General features: G+C 43.6%; 1 protein-coding gene across 2 annotated transcripts in view; it reads right to left on the reverse strand.

Moving 5' to 3' along the window:
- Positions 1–23,943, reverse strand: part of rab27b (RAB27B, member RAS oncogene family) — a 131,956-nt gene that overhangs the window by 7,350 nt on the left and 100,663 nt on the right. For both annotated transcript variants that reach the window (XM_059649631.1, XM_059649633.1), the window contains exons 2-4: positions 22,777–22,948; positions 18,072–18,157; positions 10,231–10,334 (exon numbers count right to left, since the gene is read on the reverse strand). In XM_059649631.1, the coding sequence (XP_059505614.1) occupies positions 10,231–10,334; positions 18,072–18,157; positions 22,777–22,929 (343 nt within the window). In that variant the 5' untranslated portion in view covers positions 22,930–22,948. The remainder of the gene's footprint in view (positions 1–10,230; positions 10,335–18,071; positions 18,158–22,776; positions 22,949–23,943) is intronic.

Consider the following 23,943-nt stretch of genomic DNA (forward strand, 5'->3'; position numbering starts at 1 on the left):
AGAGCGAACAGTCAATGGGGAACTTCAAACCAGCGTCTACAGGAAAACAACACATACGGACCAAATACTGAACTACAGGAGCAACCATCCCAACACCCACAAACGAAGCTGCATTAGAACATTATTCCAACGAGCCACCACACACTGCAGCACAGGAACTACGCAGAGCAGAGGAAAATCACCTATACAGCGTATTCAAAAAGAATGGGTACCCTATGAACACAGTCCGCCGATTTCTCAGCAACAAACCCAAACAAACAGACAAAACGGGCTCAGAAACCATCACCACTCTCCCCTACATCAAAGACATTTCGGAAATGACTGCCAGACTACTCGGACCCCTTGGCAACAGGGAAGCCCACAAACCCACCAACATACTAAAACAGCAGCTAATGAACTTAAAAGACCCTATACAGACAACAAATAAAACGAATGTCATCTACAAAATACCTTGCAAGAACTGTGACAAACACTACATTGGACAAACTGGCGGAAAGCTAGCCACCAGGATACATGAACATCAACTAGCCACGAAACGACATGACCCACTATCACTCATATCCTTACATACAGATGAGGAAGGACACCACTTTGATTGGGACAACACTTCCATCCTAGGACAAGCCAAACAGCGACGTGCACGAGAATTCCTAGAAGCATGGCATTCCAACTGGAATTCCATCAACAAACACATTGGCTTGGAGCCAATCTACCATCCCCTGAGAAAAAGAACAGGAAATGACATCACCAACCCAAGGAAACCTAACCAGATAACTAGAAAGCGGGACATAACATCAGCGCTTCGTCGGAGGCTCACTGATGATGTTACCTAGAATGGTGACAAAACGTCTGAAAACTAACCTTCCAGCTCAGCGAGCAAACTCACATCCAGAATATCTTTTAGCGGAAAGTATCAAATGACGAATAAATGGAAGATGGCCCCGACTGGCAGTCCCAGTAGGTTTTAACCTTAGAAGAGTCACCTAAGAGTCGTTTCTGAATTTAAGTTCTGCCTTACTATATATCTCTCAGGAATATCTTCATTTACATTGAATTATCATATGCAGTTCTGTTGCTACTTGGGTAAATGAAACAGTATGTTTGAGCATTCCAAACATTATAAGAAATGAATTACTAGATGCGATCTCATCGTGTTGACTTACTGATAAATGCTGGCCAGGTTATCAAAGGAGCATTCTATTCTTTTTTGACTAATTCCGTAGGATCTTGAACTGCTACAAGAACTGGTAGGAGCCTCGGTTCAACACACCAGTCAAAGGTTGGCACCAGTAACAATGCACATTCTGCCTGCTAAAATTCATTTGAAACTGCACCTTTCTGAATTCAAGGCAAAAGTAATCCTAACAGAGAGACAGAAGCATCATTTAAATGTACCCGTACTGCTGTAATCTGTTGAGATGGAATTTCCCGACTGGTTTACATTTCATATGATTGACTTCCCACTCATTTCAATAGGAAGTAGAACTGGTTGCATCTAAGACAGATCGCCAATCCAATCTCATCTATTTCCTGCCCGGTGAGTTTAGTTAAAATAACCCTCGCACACAAGATTCTTACACACAACTGCAGAAACACAGAAAGAGAAATAAATTGCTGGCAGAACATATACATCATTATTCGGAACACAGCCAGAGCCAAGCCCATAGATATATGAATAGCTGAAGATCCAGTCAATCAAGGAACAATTCACATCAAAGTATGCAGCTTTGATTGTGATTGTGAAAAGAATGAATTCTGTGTAACAGCAAAGTGGGCATAGATTGAGCTGCAAGGCACCCACATACGTAATTAAACTGACCTCACATCAGTAGATATTGGACTCTTTTTCCAAGCACAGTATAGTATTTTGTTCTTACTGCACGGTTGTATTTCAAACAACCAATTAAGAAAATGCTCTGCATTTTATACTTGGGATCAGGAACCAGATGTCACTAGCAAATCCAGGTCCTGACTCTACACCTTTCTGAGAACATTTAGACAACACAGTTTTGTAACAATTGGATAATTCATGGCTGGAAAGCATTCTCAGCATCTGATGAAATTCAGCAGTAAGGTCTCATAGAGGGCCAAAAGGTGGTTGTCGGGCACTGATGGAGCTGCAGCTGCAGTTCAGATAAGGAAGGGAGGTGACCTCACTCCACCCTTTTACAAAATTGGTCCTAGCTGCCCGCAGCACAGGTTGCCCTGCGGCTTCAGTTACTGCCAGATCGCTAGGGCAGCTACAATGGGGAATTAACATGATCCTGGACAACTGGCCTACATGACATGCTGCCTCCAGGCATCTTCCATGCTCCAGATACAGCAGGGGCCTGCAGACCAATTAGAAAATTCCTCAGATCAATGGCATTGACAGCAATGAAGTTTTCTAGAGGTGGCACTGAGGAGTCAAGGCAGTGGAATCAGAAAGAGGGTCTCCACTAGCTCCGGTCATAACTGGTACAGTCATTTCAGCCATATAGTATCACTGCAAAAGTCCCCTAGAATAGTATCCCAAGCTTAACTATCATCAATTACTTCACCAATGAATTTCCCTCAATCTGAAGGTAAACTGTTCACTGATAATTCTTGGACAGTGAAGCTATGTCGCAGAGGTCAAGTCGCGGACAACATGCTGGCTTGAGCTAATGAGTGGAAAGAAACATTTAAAAAATACCAGAAAATGACCATCTCAGCATATACGTTTGAAATTCAATGGTATTGCCATTGTTGAATATCCTTGGGTCACATGTGACCTTGATCTTAACAGGAATATAAAGAAAGGGTCTATGCCCGAAACGTCAGCTTTTGTGCCCTGAGATGCTGCTTGGCCTGCTGTGTTCATCCAGCTTCACACTTTGTTATCTTCTATTCCCTCATGCTGGACTGGGTGCAGCTATAACAAAACTCAACAAGCTCTGCAGCATCTGGAGCAAACAGTTCACCCGATCAGCCACTTAGCCATCTATTTAAAGATTAATCTCTTCTGCCGGCTGCACACAAAGGCAGCAATGTGTATCAGTGACGATGAATCCTCAACACTGATCATCTCAGTGTGAGATCCATCCGGAAGATTTGCCACCACCATCTTTTTTCCTGTGAGGGTTCTACAGGGTCTCCTTGATCTAGTGTGAGAGGGGAAAGCTACATGGTAGTCTAATGAGAAAAAGGCTTTTGTCTTAAATAAAATATTGCTTGTTGCATGTTAGCTATTATATATATATATGTTACACTGTCACTGAGACTTTGAGGTAGATTTCGATATTGTGTCTAACACCTTTGAGGTCCAAGGATGTTTCCCCTCACAAGACTATGTAGCATCATCAAATTGGGCAGTGCTTTATGCAGGCCTCAGCATTAACCCTTTCAGACCTTACACTCTTATGCAGCATCATCTCCCAAGTTCTGAAGAAGTATCACTGGACCCGAAATAGTAATTTTGCTTTCTCCTCATAGATGCTGCCAGATTTTGATTAACTTGTGTCTATGATTTCCTTAGTCATTTTCTTGAATTGCATGCACTACATCCACAATCTGAGGGAGTAGATTTCCATTCTCAATCTACTGTCAAATCTGTGTTGAAGTGTGTAGATGTTTTTGCTTCAATTTTTTCATTAGATTGGACACTTTCATTTTCTCAGTAAGTGATATTGTTAGTAAAGTCAAGATATTCACTTGCTCAGTTGTATTGCTTGAGGATTGCTTCTTACTTGGCATGATCTCTGTCACGAATACTCCCTATAAATTTTTTTAGTAAGGAATTAAGAAAATGTTGGCAATTAGTGATAAATATGAGGTGTGTTTCAGTCTGAAGGCGGGACATCTGGAAGGATACAACCCTGAAACTAACCAGCTTTTTCATGAATGTCATTTTGTTACCTCGAACACTGGCAGCTTTATTTCCACATGTCAGATTAAAGCCAAGCCGATCTTCCCTTAAAAATCACTGTTCAAAAGCCAAATTTCAGGAAACAATGAAACAAAGTGTGTAGAAATATTCTCATGATACTCAGGAAAGTAAGGTTGATATTTTAAAGATACTTTTTATTCTTATTCTGGAGTTTGATTAAGTTGAGCATGTTTTAAAACTTTGTACTCCCATGCTCAACTATCTTTTTTACCCGTTCAAATTTCTATACAAACGCCTTAAATATTTGTACCTAGGTACCCTGTACCTAAGATGGTACCGAATAGGGAACATTACATACTTTTCATTGCGCTGATTCGAGTGCACTTGACAATAAAAGCTATTCTATTCTGATCTATTCTATTTCATAAGACTAAAGTGATTAATTGTTCTGCAATTTGAAGAAGAGTCTATTATACATATAGAAGCATTAATCATAGGCAGGATGGGCCATTACATAATATGAACATCAGTAAATCTGGAGACAGAGAAAATAATTAAGCTCGTCAAGTTCACTCCTGTAACATCGAATTATGATAATTCTCTAATGGATATCCTTTCAATGGCACTTATTAATCCTTGTTTTAGGGACATTAACCTTCCTTCTGTAACCTTTTCAAAATCTCTTTAACCTTCTATCATTCTGACGGGCCAGCCTCTTTTTAAATGTACAATTTCACCCTGAAATAATTACCTTCTCTGCAAGCTAATTTCAAAGAACTACTGTTCTGTGACAGAGAAAGGTTTATTCTCATCCTTAACCTGGCTCATTTTGAATTTTGAATTTTGAACCTGTGCTCTCTAGTTCCATATGTGCTATTCAATAATAAATAGCTCATGTTCTTGTCCTTTACTTTTGAGAACAGCTGTAGTGATTCTCCTCAGCCTTTTCTCCAGTGAAAATTAGTTTAATTGTTTGAGATTATCATTTCAATGTAGTCCTCAAAAACATGGAAGTATCCTGCACAGTAAATCTGAATACTTCCTCACATATGCATATCCTTTTGGAGACTGGGCAGAGCAGTTTTGTAAGAACAAGTGGGGCTCAAACACACCTTCCAGGTGAAGCGCTAATTTGTCTGCACTTCATACAATCTAGTCTACTGCATTCACTGCTCACAATGCGGTGTCCTCTACAATGAGGAAATGAAGCGTAGACCGAGTGACCGCTTCACTGAACATCTACCTTCTGCTCGCAAAAAAGACCCTGAGCTACCTGTTGCCTGCCACATTAACACACCACTCTGTTCCCTGGCCAACATCTCTGTCTCTAGCTTGCTGCAGCGTTCCAGCGAATCTCAGCACAAGCTGGAAGAACAGCACCTCATTTTCCGCTTGGGGGCCCTGCAGTCTTCTGGGCTCAATATCAAGTTCAATAACGTTAGGGTTTGAGCTTTCCCATGTCCCTACCCCAACCCCCACAAATAGTCTGCTACTACATACCACCCATTGTTATCCACTGACGTGCCCCATTAACAGCTAGGTTATTCGCTCCTTTGTCGGTCCATCTGTTCTTCTCTCCCTTTGTGCTGTATCCCCACTTATCATTTACTCCCTTATTCCCTCCTTCTACCCTATCTTCTGCAATATAAACTGACATTTTCCTAGCTAGCATCAGTTCTGAGGAAGGGTCACTCCACCTGAAATGTTAACACTGATTCTGCCAGACCTGCTGAACTTTTCCAGCAATTTCTATATTTGTCCCTGAAGAAGTCTTAGTGGACTTAACATGAGAATTTAGGAGGCATGGTTAGTAAGTTGCAGGTGACACCAAAATTGGTGGTATAGTCGACAATGAAGAAGATTGAGGTTGTTGACTTGTTCGCCGAGCTGGCTTGTTCTCGTTCAGGCGTTTTGTCGCCATGCTAGGTGACACCATCAGTGAGGTCTCCAATGAAGCGATATTGTTCTACTCCGCTTGGAATTTATATTGTCCGGTCTGTTATGGTGAGTAGTATCATTTCCGGTTTTGTTCTGTATTGGTCTGTATCTGGGGTCCAATTCTATAAGTTTGTTAATTGCATTATGGGTTGAAAATCATGCCTCTACGGACTCCTGTATATGCCTATGTTTGGCTTGTGCTATTATGGTTATGTTGTCTAAGTTAGACTGATGGCCTTCATTGTCTAAGGGTACTGATATTAAGAAAAGTTCATCGTGCTGTTTTGCTGCTAGCTGATGTTTGCGTATTCTGATGGCTAGTTTTCTTCCTGTCTGTCCGATGCAATGTTTGTGGCAGACATATTCAAGCATTTTGTAAACTACATTGGTTCTGCATGTCGTGGGTATAGGGTCTTTGATCCTTGTGAGTGTTTGTCATAGCATGCCTGAGAGCTTGTGTGCAACCATGATTCCTAGTGGTCGTAGGAGTCTTGTTGTCAGTTCTGAAATGGTCTTGATGTAGGGCAGTGTGGCCAGTGTGTTAGGGCATCCTCTTGGGACACAGTACACCCTGTTGTTGTCTAATTAATGGGTACTTGAGCATGAAGTTGCAGGGACATCAGTTCATACCAAAGATCTTGTACAGGTGTTCTTCCTCTTTCCTGCATAGTTCTGGAGTATTGCAGTGAGTGGTGGCCCATTTAAATAGTGTCCTAACACAGCTTTATTTGTGGATGTTGGGGTGGTTGCTGGGGATGTTGAGGGTTTGGACAGTGTGGGTTGCTTTCTTGTGAACTGAGATTTGGAATTCTCTCTTGGTCATACGTTCAACTCTGACATCCAGAAATGGAAGCTGATTGTTGTTTTCTTTTTCTCTCATGATGGATCCAATGGCAATAACAACATATTCAAATTACTACACTAGTATCTCACCACACACTTCATCTTTAATGGTCAGGTATACAAACAGATCAATGGCGCACCCATGGGGTCACCCATCTCAGGACGCATCGCAGAGTTAGTCATACTAGAGCACACTACTCTCCCTCACTCAACCTAAACAGTGGATCCAGTACGTGGACAATGCATTTGTCATTATTAAACGCGCCGAACTAGAAGAGACCCACTACATCATCAACAATGTATTTGCTGGTGTTAAATTCATGTCCGTACTGGGATTAAATACCATGTAACGATTGCCACAAACATTACGTCAGTCAGACAGGAAAGAAACTAGCCATCAGAATACATGAATATCAGCTAGCAGCAAAATGACACAACAAACTCTCCTTAATATCAATACACATGGACAATGAAGGCCATCAGTTTAACTGGGACAAGGTAACCATAGTAGCCCAAGCCAAACACAGACATGCATGGGAATTCCTAGAGGCATGGTTTGTAACCCATAATGCAATCAACAAACATATAGAATTGGACCCCATATACAGACCTATACAGACAAAATCCAGAATGACACTACTCACCATAACGGACCAGACAGTATAAATTCCAAGCGGAGTAGAATAGCATCGCTTCATCGGAGGCCTCGCTGACGCTGTCACCTAGCATGGTGCCGAAGCGTCTGAACACGAACAAGCCAGCTTGGCAAGCAAGTCAGCAACATCATCCACAACCCGAGCTACAAATCTTTACTAAACACTTAAAGTGAAGAAGATTGTCTATGATTGCAAAGGGATCATGATGAATTTTGCTAATGATCCAAGGAGTGGTGGACAGACTTTAATTCGGATAAATGAGTGCTGCATTTTGGTAAGGTGAACAAGGGTAGGACTTATACAGTAGGGCCCTGGGAGTCTTGTTGAACGGGGCTTCAGGTACATAGTTCCTTGGAAGTTGTGACACAGGTAGACAGGGTGGTGAAGAAAACCATTTGGCACACTTGCCTTCAACGGTTATGGCATTGAGTTAGGAGTTGGGATGTCATGTTAATGTTGTACAGGATGTTGGTGAGGCCACTTTTGGAGTACTGTGTACAGATCTGGTCACCCTCCTATAGGAACAATGCTATTAATTTGGAAAGGGTGCAGAAAGAATTTACAATGATGCTACTAGGACTGGGGCAGGTTGGGGAGCATTTGAACTAACAGGAGAAGCTGGGTATATGGAGGCCTTTTTTGCTGGAGCATAGGAGATTAAGGAGTGACCTTACAGAGGTTGATAAAATCATGACAGGCATAGGTATGGTGAATAGCAAATGTCTTATCCAGAAGAATTCTAAACTAGTGTGCATCATTTTAAGGTGAGAAGAGAAAGATTTAAAAGTGACTTGAGGAACAAACGTTTCAACAAAGGATGCCTCATATGTGGAATGAACTGCCAGAGGAAGTGGCAGATGCTGGTACAGTTACAACATCTATAAAAGAAACTTGGACAGGTACATTAATAGGAAAGTTGAGAGAGATATGGGCCAAATGCAGTTTATTTTGGGAAACTTGGTCAGAATGAACAAATTGGGCCAAAGATAACAGTGTGGAGCTGGAGGAGCACAGCAGACCAGGCAGCCTCAGAGAAGCAGGAAGGTTGACGTTTCGGCTCGGTACCCTTCCTGAAGAAGGGTCCTGACCCGAAACATCAACTTCCCTGCTCCTCTGAGGCTGCCTGGCCTGTTGTGCTCCTCCAGCTCCACACTGTGTTACCTCTGGCTCCAGCATCTGCAGTTCTTATTATCTCTGAGTTAGAGTGAAGGGTCTGTTTCCATGCTGACTGACTATGACTCTGTAACTCTATGGCTGTTTAGCTCCCCATGGATGCTATCACAGCTGTTGCATTTCTCAGTATTTTCTGTCTTTGTTTCAGAGTTCCAGCATCTTCAGTATGTTACTTTTGTTATAAAGGAATGAAATAAGTAGCTTCACCGATAAGGTACATATCTCACATGCCTGATAGCTATCACCATCCCTCTAAATCTTGTTTTATACTCCGCTGCAAACCAGCCATATTCTAAGCACTATTTTGCAAAATATGTTTCCTGCTCCTGGGTCTGCTGATGTTGGATTTAAAAGACCGCTCCATATTTAAATTTCTACTGTAAGCGAGAAGTTGATATGCATGGCTTGTTTTACAGAGTTAAACTGAAAATAAATCTCCAAGGACCTGAATGGTAAAGAGTTGTGTTAGTCATTGTTTTGCAGTTATTTTGCCTGTTTAGATGTCCTTTTGCAAATAATATAAAATGTAGCGACTTCAAAATTATCTTTTACTTTGTTGGCTGCCAATTAAAACTCAATTATAAATTTTATGTAACTATATATATATTTGTTTTTAATTTAAAGTCACATATCTCACACTTCTGCTTTTGCAGCTCATACATTATCATACCGGAAGATGGTTATGTTAATATCACTGGCCATTTAATCCAGGCACCTGGATGAATTCTGTGGGGACAGGTGTTGAAATTCCACAATGGCAGCTGGAGGAATTTGAATTCAACCAAACGATAGTCATCGGTAACGACAACCATGAAACAAGTAGTAATTGTTGGAAACACTCATCCAGTTCACAAGTGTTTGCCATCTTTACCTGGTCTGCCCTACGTCAGACTTCAGACTACAGGTGACTCTTAAATGCCCCCTGAAATGACATTCCTTTAAAGGGCAATCACAGATATTCTCGTCCCATGAAAGAACTTTAAAAAAATATATCCAGTGCACATGTTTAACTTCCCAGCTGTAAAATTACTACAAGGTTTATAATGCAAATTCATCTCTGCCTATATATAGATTTGTGTCTCAGGTCTACTTCCTAACAGCAATCCTACTGTGACCACACATTAGTTTATTCCAAGTTCAGATCAATGAACTTGCAGTGTTTCTATCAGATAAGGTGACACAATTTTCAGGTTACCTGAAGAGCTCTTGTAAACACAACACTGGCAGTGCTGGACTAAATCAGGAAATATCTGAGAAACACAGCAAGTTCTCCTGAGAGATAATAAGAACTGCCGATACTGGAGTCTGAGATAACACAGTGTAGGGCTGCAGGAGCACAGCAGGCCAGGCAGCATCAGGGGAACAGGAAAGCTGATGGCTCGGGTTGGGGCCATTTACGAAGAAGGGTCCCGACTCGAAATGTCAACTTCCCTGCTCTTCTGATGCTGCCTGGCCTGCTGTGTTCCTCCAGTTCCACACTATGTTATCCCAAGTTTTCTTCAAAGAGTCATAATGGACTGCAAATGTTCACTCTGTTTTTCTCTCTCCACAAATGCTGTCAGGCCTATTGAGATTCTCCAGCACTTCTTGCTTCTTTTTCAGATTTCCAGCATCTTCAGTATTTGCTTTTGTACTAAAAAATGCCAAGTATGCATACTTTTTGAGAAACTTTGCAATGTAGAAAAACAGGTCTATTCATGATCATGAAAGGTTCTCAAGCTCCACCTTACAAAAGAATGCATTAATTAGAACTGAATTACTTTTGTAACTTACTTATCCAGTTTCTCACATTCAGAAAACTCTGTTGACTCGTTAGGTCAAAGACCAATAAAAATCCCATGGCATCCCTGAAAAAGGCTGTAGTGAGGCTTCGAAATCTACAAGAAGAAAAATAATGCTATGAACCATTTTATAAAAAACATAATCAAGTTGTCTGAGATAACAAGGTGCAGAACTGGATGAACACAGCAGGCCAAGCAGCATCAGAGGAGCAGGAAAGCTGATGTTTCGGGTCAGGACCCTTCTGAAGAAATGAAGGGTCCAGACTTGAAATGTCAGCTTTCCTGCTCCTCTGCTGCTCTTGGCATGCTGTGTTCATCCAGCTCTACACCTTGTTATCTCAGATGCTCCAGCATTGGCTGCTCCCACTATCTCATAATCAAGTTGTCAATCCCTTATACTCTACCACAGTGGAATGTCACATTAGGAACTTCTGGCTCGCACATCACTAATTTGGTATAACATATTAGACATTACCTTGACATTCAGCACATTAAATTACTTTCTCTTATACTGAAAATTCCTCTGCTTGTGAAGTCATTTATTTTAAATATATTTTCCCCAATTAATTGTGATGCTGAAAGCTATTATTTCACTTACATTTTATGAGCTTTCCCAGTTCAATAATCCTTTATGGTCAAGAGGGCAAACAAAACATTTCAAGCCAATTCTCCTGTAGGAATTCATAAATTAAATCCCTGCAGTGCGGGAACAGGCCCTTCGCCCAACAAGTCCACACAGCCCCTAGACCCAATGCCCACCTAATCTACACATCCCTGAACACTTTGGGCAATTTAGCATGGCCAATCCACCTAGCCTGCAAATTGTTGGACTGTGGGAGGAAACCCAAGCACCTGGAGGAAACCCATATAGACATAGGGAGAACGTGCAAACTACACACAGTCACCCGAGGGTGGAATTGAACCAGGTCCCTGGCCCTGTGAGGCAGCAGTGTTAACCACCGAGCCACCAGGGATGAGCACATATATAGGGAGACTTTTTTTTCCTGTGGGCAACTGTCTGGCCTTACAAAGTAAGAACCAAAGGGCAGAAGAACAGGCAAGGGAAAGGAAATGTCCAAAGATGTGCAGGTTAGGTAGCTTGACATGGTAAATTGCTCCGCAGTATTCAGGGATGTGCAGACTATGGAGGTTAGTCATGGTAAATGTAACGTTATGGGGATAGGGTGGGGGCCTGAGTCTGAGTGTGATGCTCTTTGGAGGGCCAGTGCTGTCTCAATGGGTTAAATGGCCTCTTTCTGCATTGTAAGGATTCCATGATTGTATGACAGGGGAACAGGGTGAACCAGCTAGTTACATCAGAAAGCCTACACCACTATGGGATGAATGTTATTCTGCTGTGCTATACAATTCTGTGAAATCTTTGTGGGAGAATTCATAGTAACACACAAATCTAGACTCTGTGCCAGTGTTCCTAATGCCCAAACACCTACACCCACCCATTAAATTATCAAATATGGACAGACTTATATTGGTTTGCTTAGCTCTTTTAAAAGCATAGCAAACTCTTATTTAGCTCAGTATGAAAATTATTTACCAGGTACTGCATTAAACACTAAGGTCAGAGGTTCAATTTCTGAACCGCACAACATCAGTGAGAGTAAGAGGCTCAACTTCCTGAAACATTAACACTGCTGATCATTTGACAGTGAGTCAATACTACAAAGTTTGCATTTCTTAATAGGAGTTGTGTTTCCAGTGTTCTTTTGTTATGATTTAGTTATAAAAGTAATGGAACTTCGTTCTGTAGTAGATTTGAATTATTGCTGCCACATGTATCAGAGTATTAGTTATTTACCAGCATTTCTTTTAAACATGTTTTGGACGCACATTTTTTGAAAATCCGCTTAAGAGACAAAGGCATTGCTGGCTGGCCAACATTTATTGCTCCAGCTGCCCTGGAGAACATAGTGATGGCCTGCCTTCTTGAACCACTGCAGTTCATGTGCTGTAGGTTGACCCACAATGCCAAGTCAGGATGGTGAGTGGCTTGGAGGGGAACTTGCAGGTGGTATTGCTCCCTTGTATCTGCTGCCCTTGTCCTTCTAGATGGCAAGGGTCATGAGTTCAGAAAGTGCTGTCTAAGAACCCATGATGAATTTCTGCAATGCATCTTGTAGATAGTACACACTGCTGCTACTGAGTGTCACTGACAGAGGGAGTGGATGATTGTCGATGTGATACTAATCCAAGTGGGTTGCTTTGCCCTGGATGGCATCAAGCTTTTGAGTGTTGTTGGAGCTGCTCTCATCCAGGAATGTTTGACTGAAGCACGTTCAGTTAGAGATCCTACTTCAGCATGGATAACTTAGGCACACTAATGGTCTGCAGACTCTTAGGTTTCCAAACTTGTCAGTCCGTTCATGTAGTGCATGGACTGTGTCTAAAGGATTCTTTTTCTTTCAATGTTCATTGTATCATTGACATCTTATTCCTATTTATGTCTACAAACAGAACAATGTTTCTCATTTGTAGCATCATTTTTCTTTGGGTGATGATTGCCTTCCAGAAGTAACCACTTGGAGTCATCCAAGGGATGTCAATACATTGGTGAAGAATACTTTTTCACAGACAAACAAAAGAAGTGAATGACAGAAGCAAAAATTGTACATGGTAGAATTTAAATTTGATATTATAAATGGTAGAATATCTAGAGAATATCTCTTTAAAGTGCCAATGCTTAGGCATTGCGTAAAGTAGATGAATTATTTATAGAGTGGTTGGGGACTCTTGGTCTGTCCCCAGTGGAGTTTTGAAGGATGAGGGGCATCTAATTGAAACTTATCCAAAGCTGAGAGGCCTGGATAGTGCGGACGTGGAGAAAATGTTTCTTTCGGTGGGAGAGAGTAGGACCCAAGGGGACTGCCTCAGAGTGAAGGGACAGTCCTTTAAAACTGTGATGAGGAAGAATTTCTTCATCCAGAGGATGCTGAATCTTTGCAACCCATTGCCACAGATGGCTATGGAGGTCAAATCATTGAGTATATTTAAGACAGAGATAGATAGGATCTTGATTGGTGAGGTAATCATGGATTACGGGGAGAAGGTAGGAGAGTTGGGTTGAGAAACATATCAGTCATAACTGAATGGTGTAGCAGATGTGATAGACCAAATGGCCTAACTCTGCTCCTATGTTCTTATGGTCTTACTTAAAACAGATAAACGTTTTCAAACATTTTTGAGCTCAGAGCAAAAATGTCGTGTTAACTGATTTGCAGCAGTGAAAACATTGGCTGAAGTATTTATTTCGCCACATGGATAATTTAACATACAACAGAGGTGTTATCTAAATATTTCTTAAAAACCCAATAAACATCTGATATCTATCCATAGTCACTTAATGAGCAAATTAAATATGTGCAAAAACAAACCACAGTGAAGGCTGAATATCTGAAATAGAAAGGGAACATCAGCAGACCAGGCAGAAATTATGGAGGGAACCAGAGTTAATGTTTCAGGTCAATGATCTTTCATCAGGCACGCTAAATCTTACCAGGCTCTGTTTTAACGAATCAAGCATTGTTATCAAACTTGTACTCAAAGCAACAACTGAAAAGTCCATTGATTAAATAAGTGTAAGGGTTAAATTCCCTATGATGTTACTCTGCCTTGGACAAGCCAAAATCATATTGAAGGCAAGAATTGTTTTGAAAGCCCAAAAGCTTTAAAATCTTCCTTGTAAAATTGTTATAAATTAATTCGTAGGGTGTAAGTGACAGCATTTGTTGCCCGTCGCTAGTTGCCCTGGTGAAAGTGGTGGTGAGCTGCCTTCTTGAACTGCTGCAGTCCACCTTCTATGGATTGACCCACAATGCCATTAGGGAGGGAATTCCAGGTTTTTGACCCAGTGACAGTGAAGGAATGGTAACATATTTCCAAATATAAGGATAGTGAGTGGCTTGGAGGGAGATTTGCAGGTGGTGGTGTTTCCATATATCTCCAGCTCTAGTCCTTCTATATGGAGGTGCTCCTAGGTTTGGAAGGTGTTGTCTGAGGATCCTTGGTGGATTTCCGCGCTGCATCTTGTGGATAATACATACTGCTGTTACTGAGCATCAGTAGCAGAGGGATTGTATGCTTGCGGATCTGGTGCCAATCAAGTGGGTCACCTTACCCTGGATGGTGTCAAGCTTCTTGAGTGTTGTTGGGGCTGCACCCATCCAGGCGAGTGGGGAGTATTCCATCACACTACAGACTTGAGTCTCGTAGACGATGGACAGACGTTAGAGAGTCAAGAAGTGAGTTACTCACCACAGTATTCCTCGCATCTGATTTTCTCTTGTGGCCACTATGTCTATATGGTGAGTTCAGTTAAATTTCTGGTCAATGGTAACATCAACGATGTTGATAGTGGGGATTCAGTGATGGTAACACCATTGAATGTCAATGTGCCACAGTTAGATTGTCTCTTATTGGTGATGTTAACAGCCTGGCATTTGTACAGTACAATGTTACTTGCCACCTGTCAGCCCTGGATATTGCCCAAATCTTGTTCAGTTTAAACACGGACTGCTTCAGTATCTGAGGAGTCACAGATGGTGCTGAACACTGTCCAATCATCAGTGAGCACCCCCACTTCTGACCTTATGCTGGAGGGAAGGACACTGATGAAGCAGCTGAAGTTGGGTATCGGGGACAAACTTTCCACTGGTTGGAGTCATACCTGGCACATAGGAAGACGGTCATGGTTGCTGGACATCTGTCATCTCAGCTCCAGGACATCGCTGCAAGAGTTCCTTAGGATAATGTCAGTAAGATGGTAGTTGAGTGTAAGATGACAGCAGAGTATGACATTCCAGTGAGAGGTCCTTTGCTTGCCAGTTCCCTTACCTTTTACCCTGTTTTCTTCTCTCTTTTTCCCTTTCTCCACCCCCAACCCGGAGACGGAGTTGCGGAGTAAATGGATAGAGACCCACGGAGGACAAGAATAAGCAGGCCAAGACCTGCAGTGGACAGGAAACAGCATGGGCCAGGTCCTGCAGCAGAACCAGCATTGGCAGTGTGGTCTTGTGCTCTGGGGCTTGCAGGTGCGCCCCTGAGTCCAGGAACACCATGAGCAGTGAGCTCTGGAGCAGCACGTGGGCTAAGAGCCCTGGAGCAGTGAGTGGGCTATAAGCCCTGGAGCAGTGAGTGGGCTGCGAGCCCTGGAGCAGTGACTGGGCTATAAGCCCTGGAGCACTGAGCAGGCTGTGAGCCCTGGAGCAGTGAGTGGGCTGTGAGCAGTGCAGGGAAGAAGCCCCCAGGCAGTAAGTGCTAGATAGAGACTGGTGTGAGGAGACAATCCTTACCTTAGAACATACCTTAGAACACTGTAATGTTAACCCCTTAATATCACCCTTAATATATTCTTATTTTTAACTTATTTTCAACTACATAATTAAGCAATGACTTTAATCCCTCTGCTGTATCCAAGAATTGTACTTAGGTACATGTACCTAAGATGTCAGAAACTACCCTGAGGAACTCCTGCAGAGATGTCCTGGAGCTGAGAAGACTGACCTCCCACAACCACGACCATCTTCCTATGTGTCAGATATGATTCCAACCAGTGGAAAGTTTGCCCCTGATACCCCGTGATTCCAGTTTTGCTAGGGCTCCTTCAGACCACACTTGGTCAAATGTGGCGTTATGTCAATAGACAATAGACAATAAACAATAGGTGCTGGAGTAGGCCATTGGGCCCTTCGAGCCAGAACCACCATTCATTATGATCATGGCTGATATCCACAATCAGTATCCTGTTCCTGCCTTATTCCCATGTCAAGAACTGTCAGAATTTGAATTCAATAAAAACGTGGGACTAAGACTCTAGTCATGACCATGAAACCATTGCTGATTATTGGAAACACCCAACTGGTTCACTAATGTCCTTTGAGGGGAATCTGCCATTCTTACCTGGTCTGTTTACATGCAACTCCAGGCCAACAGCAATGTGATCGACTCTCAACTACCTTCTGGGCAACTAGGGATGGGTAATAAATACTGGCCTGACCAGTGATGGTCACATCCCATCTCACAGAACCTCTGGAATTCAGCTCTTTTGTCCATGTTTAAACCAAGTCTGTAATGAGGTCAGGAGCTAAGTGGCCTTGACAGAACCGAAACTGGGCATCACTGAGCAGGTCATTGCTGAATAGGTGCTGCTTGATAGTACTATTGATGACAGCTTCCATCACTTTCCTGGTGATCAAGATTAGACTGATGGGGGCAGTAATTGGCTAGGTTGGGTTTGTCCTGCTTTTCATGTACAGGCATACGTGGGTAATTTTCCACCTCGTCAGGTCAATGTCAATGTTGTAACTGCGTGGCAGAGCTTGAGTAGGGCAGCGGCAAGCTCTAAAGCACAAGGCTTCAGTACTATTGGTACCATTGCGGTGTATGAGTTTCCTCTCTCTCACTAAAAAAAAATGATTGGCCAAATATTTTTTTCATCAAGGCAGAGCCTCTTTAAGTAGACAATAATGAAACCAGCAGGAGTAAACTAAGTCAGTCATTGATTAGTGTATGAAAAAACACCGAAGAAATTTACAGAGTGGAATTTTACTGGGTAGGGCATGCATTGTTCACACCACAACCCCGTTTCCCCAACTTGGTGGGACCAACTCTAACAAAAAAAAGCTGCTTGCCTTTCAGTGATAACCCACTGGGTTCTGCCTAAATTAGGTAATTGTGGGACAATCATCCTTAGGAGAAAGAAGTTCTGCCCCCAAGAGCTTCTGCCCAATCTGATTGGCTGGCAGTTGAATATTCCTAGCAGTGCCAACACACAGTTGTGGTCACTACTGGGTGACAAGAAGTACTGATGAAGCACAAAAATGGGGCTAACATCTTCGGGGCAGGTGGGCCCAACAGGCACCAGGCACCCCCTCCAAAAGGAGGTATCCCTCATCCTTTGCTCTTCTCAGCTTAAGATGGTAATGCAGTGGGCTGGGTTCTTTCAATCTGCACTACCTAGCTGTATATTATTATGCTTTGACTGAGTGTTGCAAATCAGTACTTTCCAAGGTCTATGTGCTGAGGGATGCACTAAAGCTTGGGGTAGCTGCCGCCAAGGCACAGAGAGGAAAGACCACAGTCTAAGGTCTTTCTGCCAAAAGTAAATGGTATGCTGTTTAGGTACTGGGCCCTCCTGTTGTCTCAAAAAAGTGTAAATATAGACTTGGACAAGTAACAAATGCCTTGAGTTTGTTTGTTGGATAGAGTCAAACACCATTTTTTGTTTGTTTCTTCATCTGCCACAGTACAGAACCAAACTGCCTCAGTGACTATGTATGTCTAGAAAAAGATATTTTTATGAATAAAGTATACTTTTGCAATTTAAAAAGTAAGTTATCACGGTGGGAGTGAAACCCATCTCCCAAAGGCCTCAGTAGGCCCAAGGGCAGGATTCCCCATCAATGTCTTAGTCAAACATCATATTACAGGGACAAGAACAGAAGCTGCTAGAAAATCTCAACAGGTCTGGCAGCATCTGTAGAAAGAAATGTTTCAAGTGGATGACCCTTCCTCAAAAGTTCTGAGGAAGGGTCACCAGACCTGAAATGTTAACTCTGATTTCTAGTCACAGATGCTGCCAGACCTGCTGAGCTTTTCCAGCTATTTCTGACTTTTGTTTCTGATTTACAGCATCCGCAGTTCTTTCGGTTTTTATTTACATTACAGGGACATGACTTGGTATTGGGTGGGGATGTAGTGGCCTACCCCTCTCCTGCTCAATTTTACATCATATTCCTCCTTCCTGCCACAACTGTTGGATATGATGGTAGTGGGGTCAGGGATTTGGGGGCATTTTGTTTAACAGAAATACAGAATTACCTTTCCTGCCCGGCTGTATCCCACAGTTGGAGATGGATTTTAAAAGGATTGTTTGTTTTACTGTTCAGTCCTCCAACATAATGTTCCTAAACAAAAGAATGCAATTTTATTAGTGATGCTGCCTGGCAATGATGGATTGCAATGTTATCAGGCTTTTACATCCATTCCTTACAGATTTTGCAGCAAAAGAAGCAATGATGCTGTTGTAGTGTGTTCCTCTAGGTTACTTCTCTACTTACATTGGGAAACAGGGTATACCTTGTGGACTTAGAAAAACATTGCATCTTCACATACAGAGCCCACACATTAGAAAATCCCTCCACTCCAAAAGTATACACACATACACACATACTTTTCACTTAGCCGTTCAGCTTGATTCATTTCCAATCCTGTTCCCGTACACAAGTTATCTTGGGGTGCATCTTTCGCATAAACACCTTGTTGGATATGTACTAATAAGACATGACCAAGAGGGTTCAGTTTTCTGGCTACTGTGATTGAGTTCATGGCAGCTTGATAATAATGCCCAGCAGATTACAAGAAGGAATCAAATAAGTTCCCATTTGTTTACGATCCAGCAGTTTGAAGAATTTCTTCTGCCGTAACAGACATTACATTTTTAATAAATTGAGAAAACTGGAATGAGCTCGCAGGATTTTATATCTCTATCATGTTTCAAATGGCTCAATACCATCTGTTTCTGTGGCTCCTCATCCACCAGTTTGAACATTCACTCCCCCGCCACCAGCGGACAGTAGTGTGCAGTATTGATAAAGGTTACTGCAACAACTTAACAAATCTCCTTCAACTGCAACATACAAACAATGTCAGCATCTAGAAGGACAAAGATAGCAGATATAGAGGAATAGCATCACCTGCAATTTCCCCTACAAGCCACACATCATCCTAAAAAAGAATTTCAAGACTGATATTTGTAAAGGCAAGGGATTAGGGATAGTCGAAATGGCTTTGCACATGGGAAATCATGTCTCATGAACTTGAATTTTTTGAAGAAGAAACAAAGAGGATTAATGAGGGCAGAGCAGTGGACGTGATCTACATGGACTTCAGCAAGGTGTTTGACAAGTTTTGACATGGTAGACTGGAAGTTCCATGGAAGTTCCAGGATTTTGATCGAGCAATAAGGAAGGATTGGTATAGGTTCCAAATCAAGATAGTGTGTGAGTTGGAGGGAAATTAGCAAGTGATGGTGTTCCATGCATCTGCTGCCTTTCACCTGCTAAGTGGCAGGAATTTGGAAGGAGGAAATGATCACAGGATGCTTGGTGACTTACTGCTATGCACCTTGTTGATGGGATACTCTGTTTCCACTGTGCGTTGATGATGAAAGGAGTGAATGTTGATGCTGATGATATGGCATCAATCAAGCAGGCTCATTACAATAATATACAATAATACAACACAGTGTAGGAACAGGTCATCCAGCCCACCTAGCCTGATCTGATTCCCAATCCTTATTTAAACCTGCTACTTATTGCCCATACTATTGCCCTCTGTTCTCCTCCTGTTCATATGTCTATCAAGATACACCTTAAACGTTACGAACTTGCCTGCTTCCACCACCTCCTCTTGCAGTGGACTCTGGACACCTACTTCTGTGCTAAAAAGTTTCCCCGCACTTCTCCCCTAAATTTTCCTCCCTCGCCTTGAACCTGTGCTCTCTTGTAGTTGATCTTTCCACCCTGGGAAAAAGCCTCCGACTATCCACTATACCTATACCTCGCATAATTTTGTAGACCTCTATCAGGTCGCTCCTTAGCCTCTGTCTTTTCAGTCATTCTTGAACGTTGTTAAAGCTGCACTCATTCAGACAAGTGGAGATTATGGGATCACACTCCTGATTTGTGCCTTCTAATGATGTAGAGCCTTTGGGAAATAAGGAGTTATGTTATTTACCTCAGATTTCTCAGTCTCTCACATGCAACCATTCAACTTATATGGTTCAAACAGTTGATGCTGAGCCAAAGGATGTTGATACTGAGGGAATCAAAGTGAAAGATTTTCCCTTGATGGAGATGGTCATTGACCAGCAATTGTGTGGTGCAAATGTTACTTGCCACTTATCAGCCCAAACCTGAAAATCATCCAGGTCGCTATGGCTTCACTCATAAGAGCATCGATATATTAACTGAATTCCCTGATTAGTCTAATCCTTTATTATTCAACTCACCACAGAGATCTCAATTAAGTAGAAACCTGCAATACCTTCACAATAATAAAATGTGAGGCTGGATGAACACAGCAGGCCAAGCAGCATCTCAGGAGCACAAAAGCCAGACGCCAACTCTCCGACACCACCTCCTACCGCCTCCTCGATCATGACCCCACACCCGAGCACCAAACCATCATCTCCAACACCATTCATGACCTCATCACCTCAGGGGACCTCCCACCCACAGCCTCCAACCTCATTGTTCCCCAACCCCGCACGGCCCGTTTCTATCTCCTTCCCAAAATCCACAAACCTGCCTGCCCTGGTCGACCCATCGTCTCAGCCTGCTCCTGCCCCACCGAACTCATCTCCACCTATCTGGACTCCATTTTCTCCCCTTTGGTCCAGGAACTCCCCACCTATGTCCGTGACACCACCCACGCCCTCCACCTCCTCCAGGACTTCCAATTCCCTGGCCCCCAACACCTCATATTCACCATGGACGTCCAGTCCCTGTACACCTGCATTCCGCATGGAGATGGCCTCAAGGCCCTCCGCTTCTTCCTGTCCCGCAGGCCCGACCAGGCCCCCTCCACCGACACTCTCATCCGCCTAGCGGAACTCGTCCTCACACTCAACAACTTCTCTTTTGACTCCTCCCACTTCCTACAGACTAAAGGGGTGGCCATGGGCACCCGCATGGGCCCCAGCTATGCCTGCCTCTTTGTAGGTTACGTGGAACAGTCCATCTTCCGCACCTACACAGGCCCCAAACCCCACCTCTTCCTCCGGTACATTGATGACTGTATCGGCGCCGCCTCTTGCTCCCCAGAGGAGCTCGAACAGTTCATCCACTTCACCAACACCTTCCACCCCAACCTTCAGTTCACCTGGGCCATCTCCAGCACATCCCTCACCTTCCTGGACCTCTCAGTCTCCATCTCAGGCAACCAGCTTGTAACTGATGTCCATTTCAAGCCCACCGACTCCCACAGCTACCTAGAATACACCTCCTCCCACCCACCCTCCTGCAAAAATTCCATCCCCTATTCCCAATTCCTCCGCCTCCGCCGCATCTGCTCCCACGATAAGACATTCCACTCCCGCACATCCCAGATGTCCAAGTTCTTTAAGGACCGCAACTTCCCCCCCGCGGTGATTGAGAACGCCCTTGACCGCGTCTCCCGCATTTCCCGCGACACATCCCTCACACCCCGCCCCCGCCACAACCGCCCCAAGAGGATCCCCCTCGTTCTCACACACCACCCTACCAACCTCCGGATACAACGCATTATCCTCCGACACTTCCGCCACTTACAATCCGACCCCACCACCCAAGACATTTTTCCATCCCCACCCCTGTCTGCTTTCCGGAGAGACCACTCTCTCCGTGACTCCCTTGTTCGCTCCACACTGCCCTCCAACCCCACCACACCCGGCACCTTCCCCTGCAACCGCAGGAAATGCTACACTTGTCCCCACACCTCCTCCCTCACCCCCATCCCAGGCCCCAAGATGACATTCCACATTAAGCAGAGGTTCACCTGCACATCTGCCAATGTGATATACTGCATCCACTGTACCCGGTGCGGCTTTCTCTACATTGGGGAAACCAAGCGGAGGCTTGGGGACCGCTTTGCAGAACACCTCCGCTCAGTTCGCAACAAACAACTGCACCTCCCAGTCGCAAACCATTTCCACTCCCCCTCCCATTCTCTTGATGACATGTCCATCATGGGCCTCCTGCACTGCCACAATGATGCCACCCGAAGGTTGCAGGAACAGCAACTCATATTCCGCCTGGGAACCCTGCAGCCATATGGTATCAATGTGGACTTCACCAGTTTCAAAATCTCCCCTTCCCCCACTGCATCCCTAAACCAGCCCAGTTCATCCCCTCCCCCCACTGCACCACACAACCAGCCCAGCCCTTCCCCCCCACCCACTGCATCCCAAAACCAGTCCAACCTGTCTCTGCCTCCCTAACCGGTTCTTCCTCTCACCCATCCCTTCCTCCCACCCCAAGCCGCACCCCCAGCTACCTACTAACCTCATCCCACCTCCTTGACCTGTCCGTCTTCCCTGGACTGACCTATCCCCTCCCTACCTCCCCACCTACACCCTCTCCACCTATCTTCTTTACTCTCCATCTTCGGTCCGCCTCCCCCTCTCTCCCTATTTATTCCAGTTCCCTCCCCCCATCCCCCTCTCTGATGAAGGGTCCAGGCCCGAAACGTCAGCTTTTGTGCTCCTGAGATGCTGCTTGGCCTGCTGTGTTCATCCAGCCTCACATTTTATTATCTTGGAATCTCCAGCATCTGCAGTTCCCATTATCTCTGATACCTTCACAATGATCTCTACCATTTGCAAATCCAGACATTTCCCTGCAGAACATTCAAATAATTGGCAGAGAATTAGCTTTACAAGTACAATTTTGAAGCAAGTTTAATTTTTTAAATATTTTTCCTCTTTAGTTCACATTTCGGCATTAGGTTTCAGCTAGAGTGATAAAAACCATAAGAACCTACTCACCAGTCTCTTTTCTCGGAAGTCAATTCCCACTGTGGTGACAAACTTGGGGTTGAATTTATTCTCTGTGTATCTGTACAGAAACGTGGTCTTACCAACTCCCGAGTCTCCAAGAGCCAGGAGCTTGATCAGATAATCATAGTCCCCATCAGTCATAGTGCTATTCACGCTGATGCTGTAAGAAACAGGTCAAAAAGAGCAGAACATGACAACCAAAATCTTACAAGAGACCACCTTCACTCTTTATCTGATATCTTTATTGCTGGTGACAAAGAAATATCTGAGTTTCAATTGGTCCCAGAGATACAGAACAACAGGATACTCTTAGCAGCTACTAAATTTTAATCAAAGCATTTGATAATATACAAGTAAATCTCATAATAGATATTGATAGAAAGCATAGAATCCTTACAGTGTAGAAACAGGTCCTTTGGCCCAACAAGTCCAACCAGACCCTTAGAGCATCCCATCCAGCCCCAGCCCCCATGAATCACCTAATCTACAGATCCCTAAACACTATGGGCAATTTTACACGGCCAATCCATCTAGCCTGCACACTGTGGAAGGAAACTGGAGCACCCAGACACAGGCAGAATGTGCAAACTCCACACAGACAGTCACCTGAGGGATGGAATTGAACCTGGGTCCCTGATGCTGTGAGACAGCAGTGCTAGCCACTGTGCCACCATGCCGCCCCAATAAGAATCTTGTCTTGTCTGGGCGTCGAACCTGGGACCTATTGCATGCCAACACTGTAGAATGCCCTAAGCAAGAATCCTACCCTTAGGCCAACGAGCATCTTGCGATCCCATTGCATTCGGTCAGTCCTTTAAAGTACAAGTGCAGCTTAACTTAAGACCAAGTCTGGTTTTTTACAACAACTTCTTAGAAATGCTAAGTTTGAAACATTTCCAAAGTTTTCCACAATAAGTTCTTATGTTACCATTTAGAATGGAAATTATCTGACAAAATTCACACACTGTTGGATCCTCTCATTACTGAAGGTGCTGCAGTGTATTGCTTCAGTATTGCATCTCCTTGCACTCCAATTTATATTGCAAATAATTGGCTAAAATCTGTGTTTTTCCTTCCCAAGTACGATTTATAGGTGAACAGGGCATCTATTTGCCCTGACACAACAAAGGGTGGAGCTAGATGAACACAGCAGGC

Source organism: Stegostoma tigrinum, chromosome 1 (assembly GCF_030684315.1).
Source record: "Stegostoma tigrinum isolate sSteTig4 chromosome 1, sSteTig4.hap1, whole genome shotgun sequence".
NCBI classification, from domain to species: Eukaryota; Metazoa; Chordata; class Chondrichthyes; order Orectolobiformes; family Stegostomatidae; genus Stegostoma; species Stegostoma tigrinum.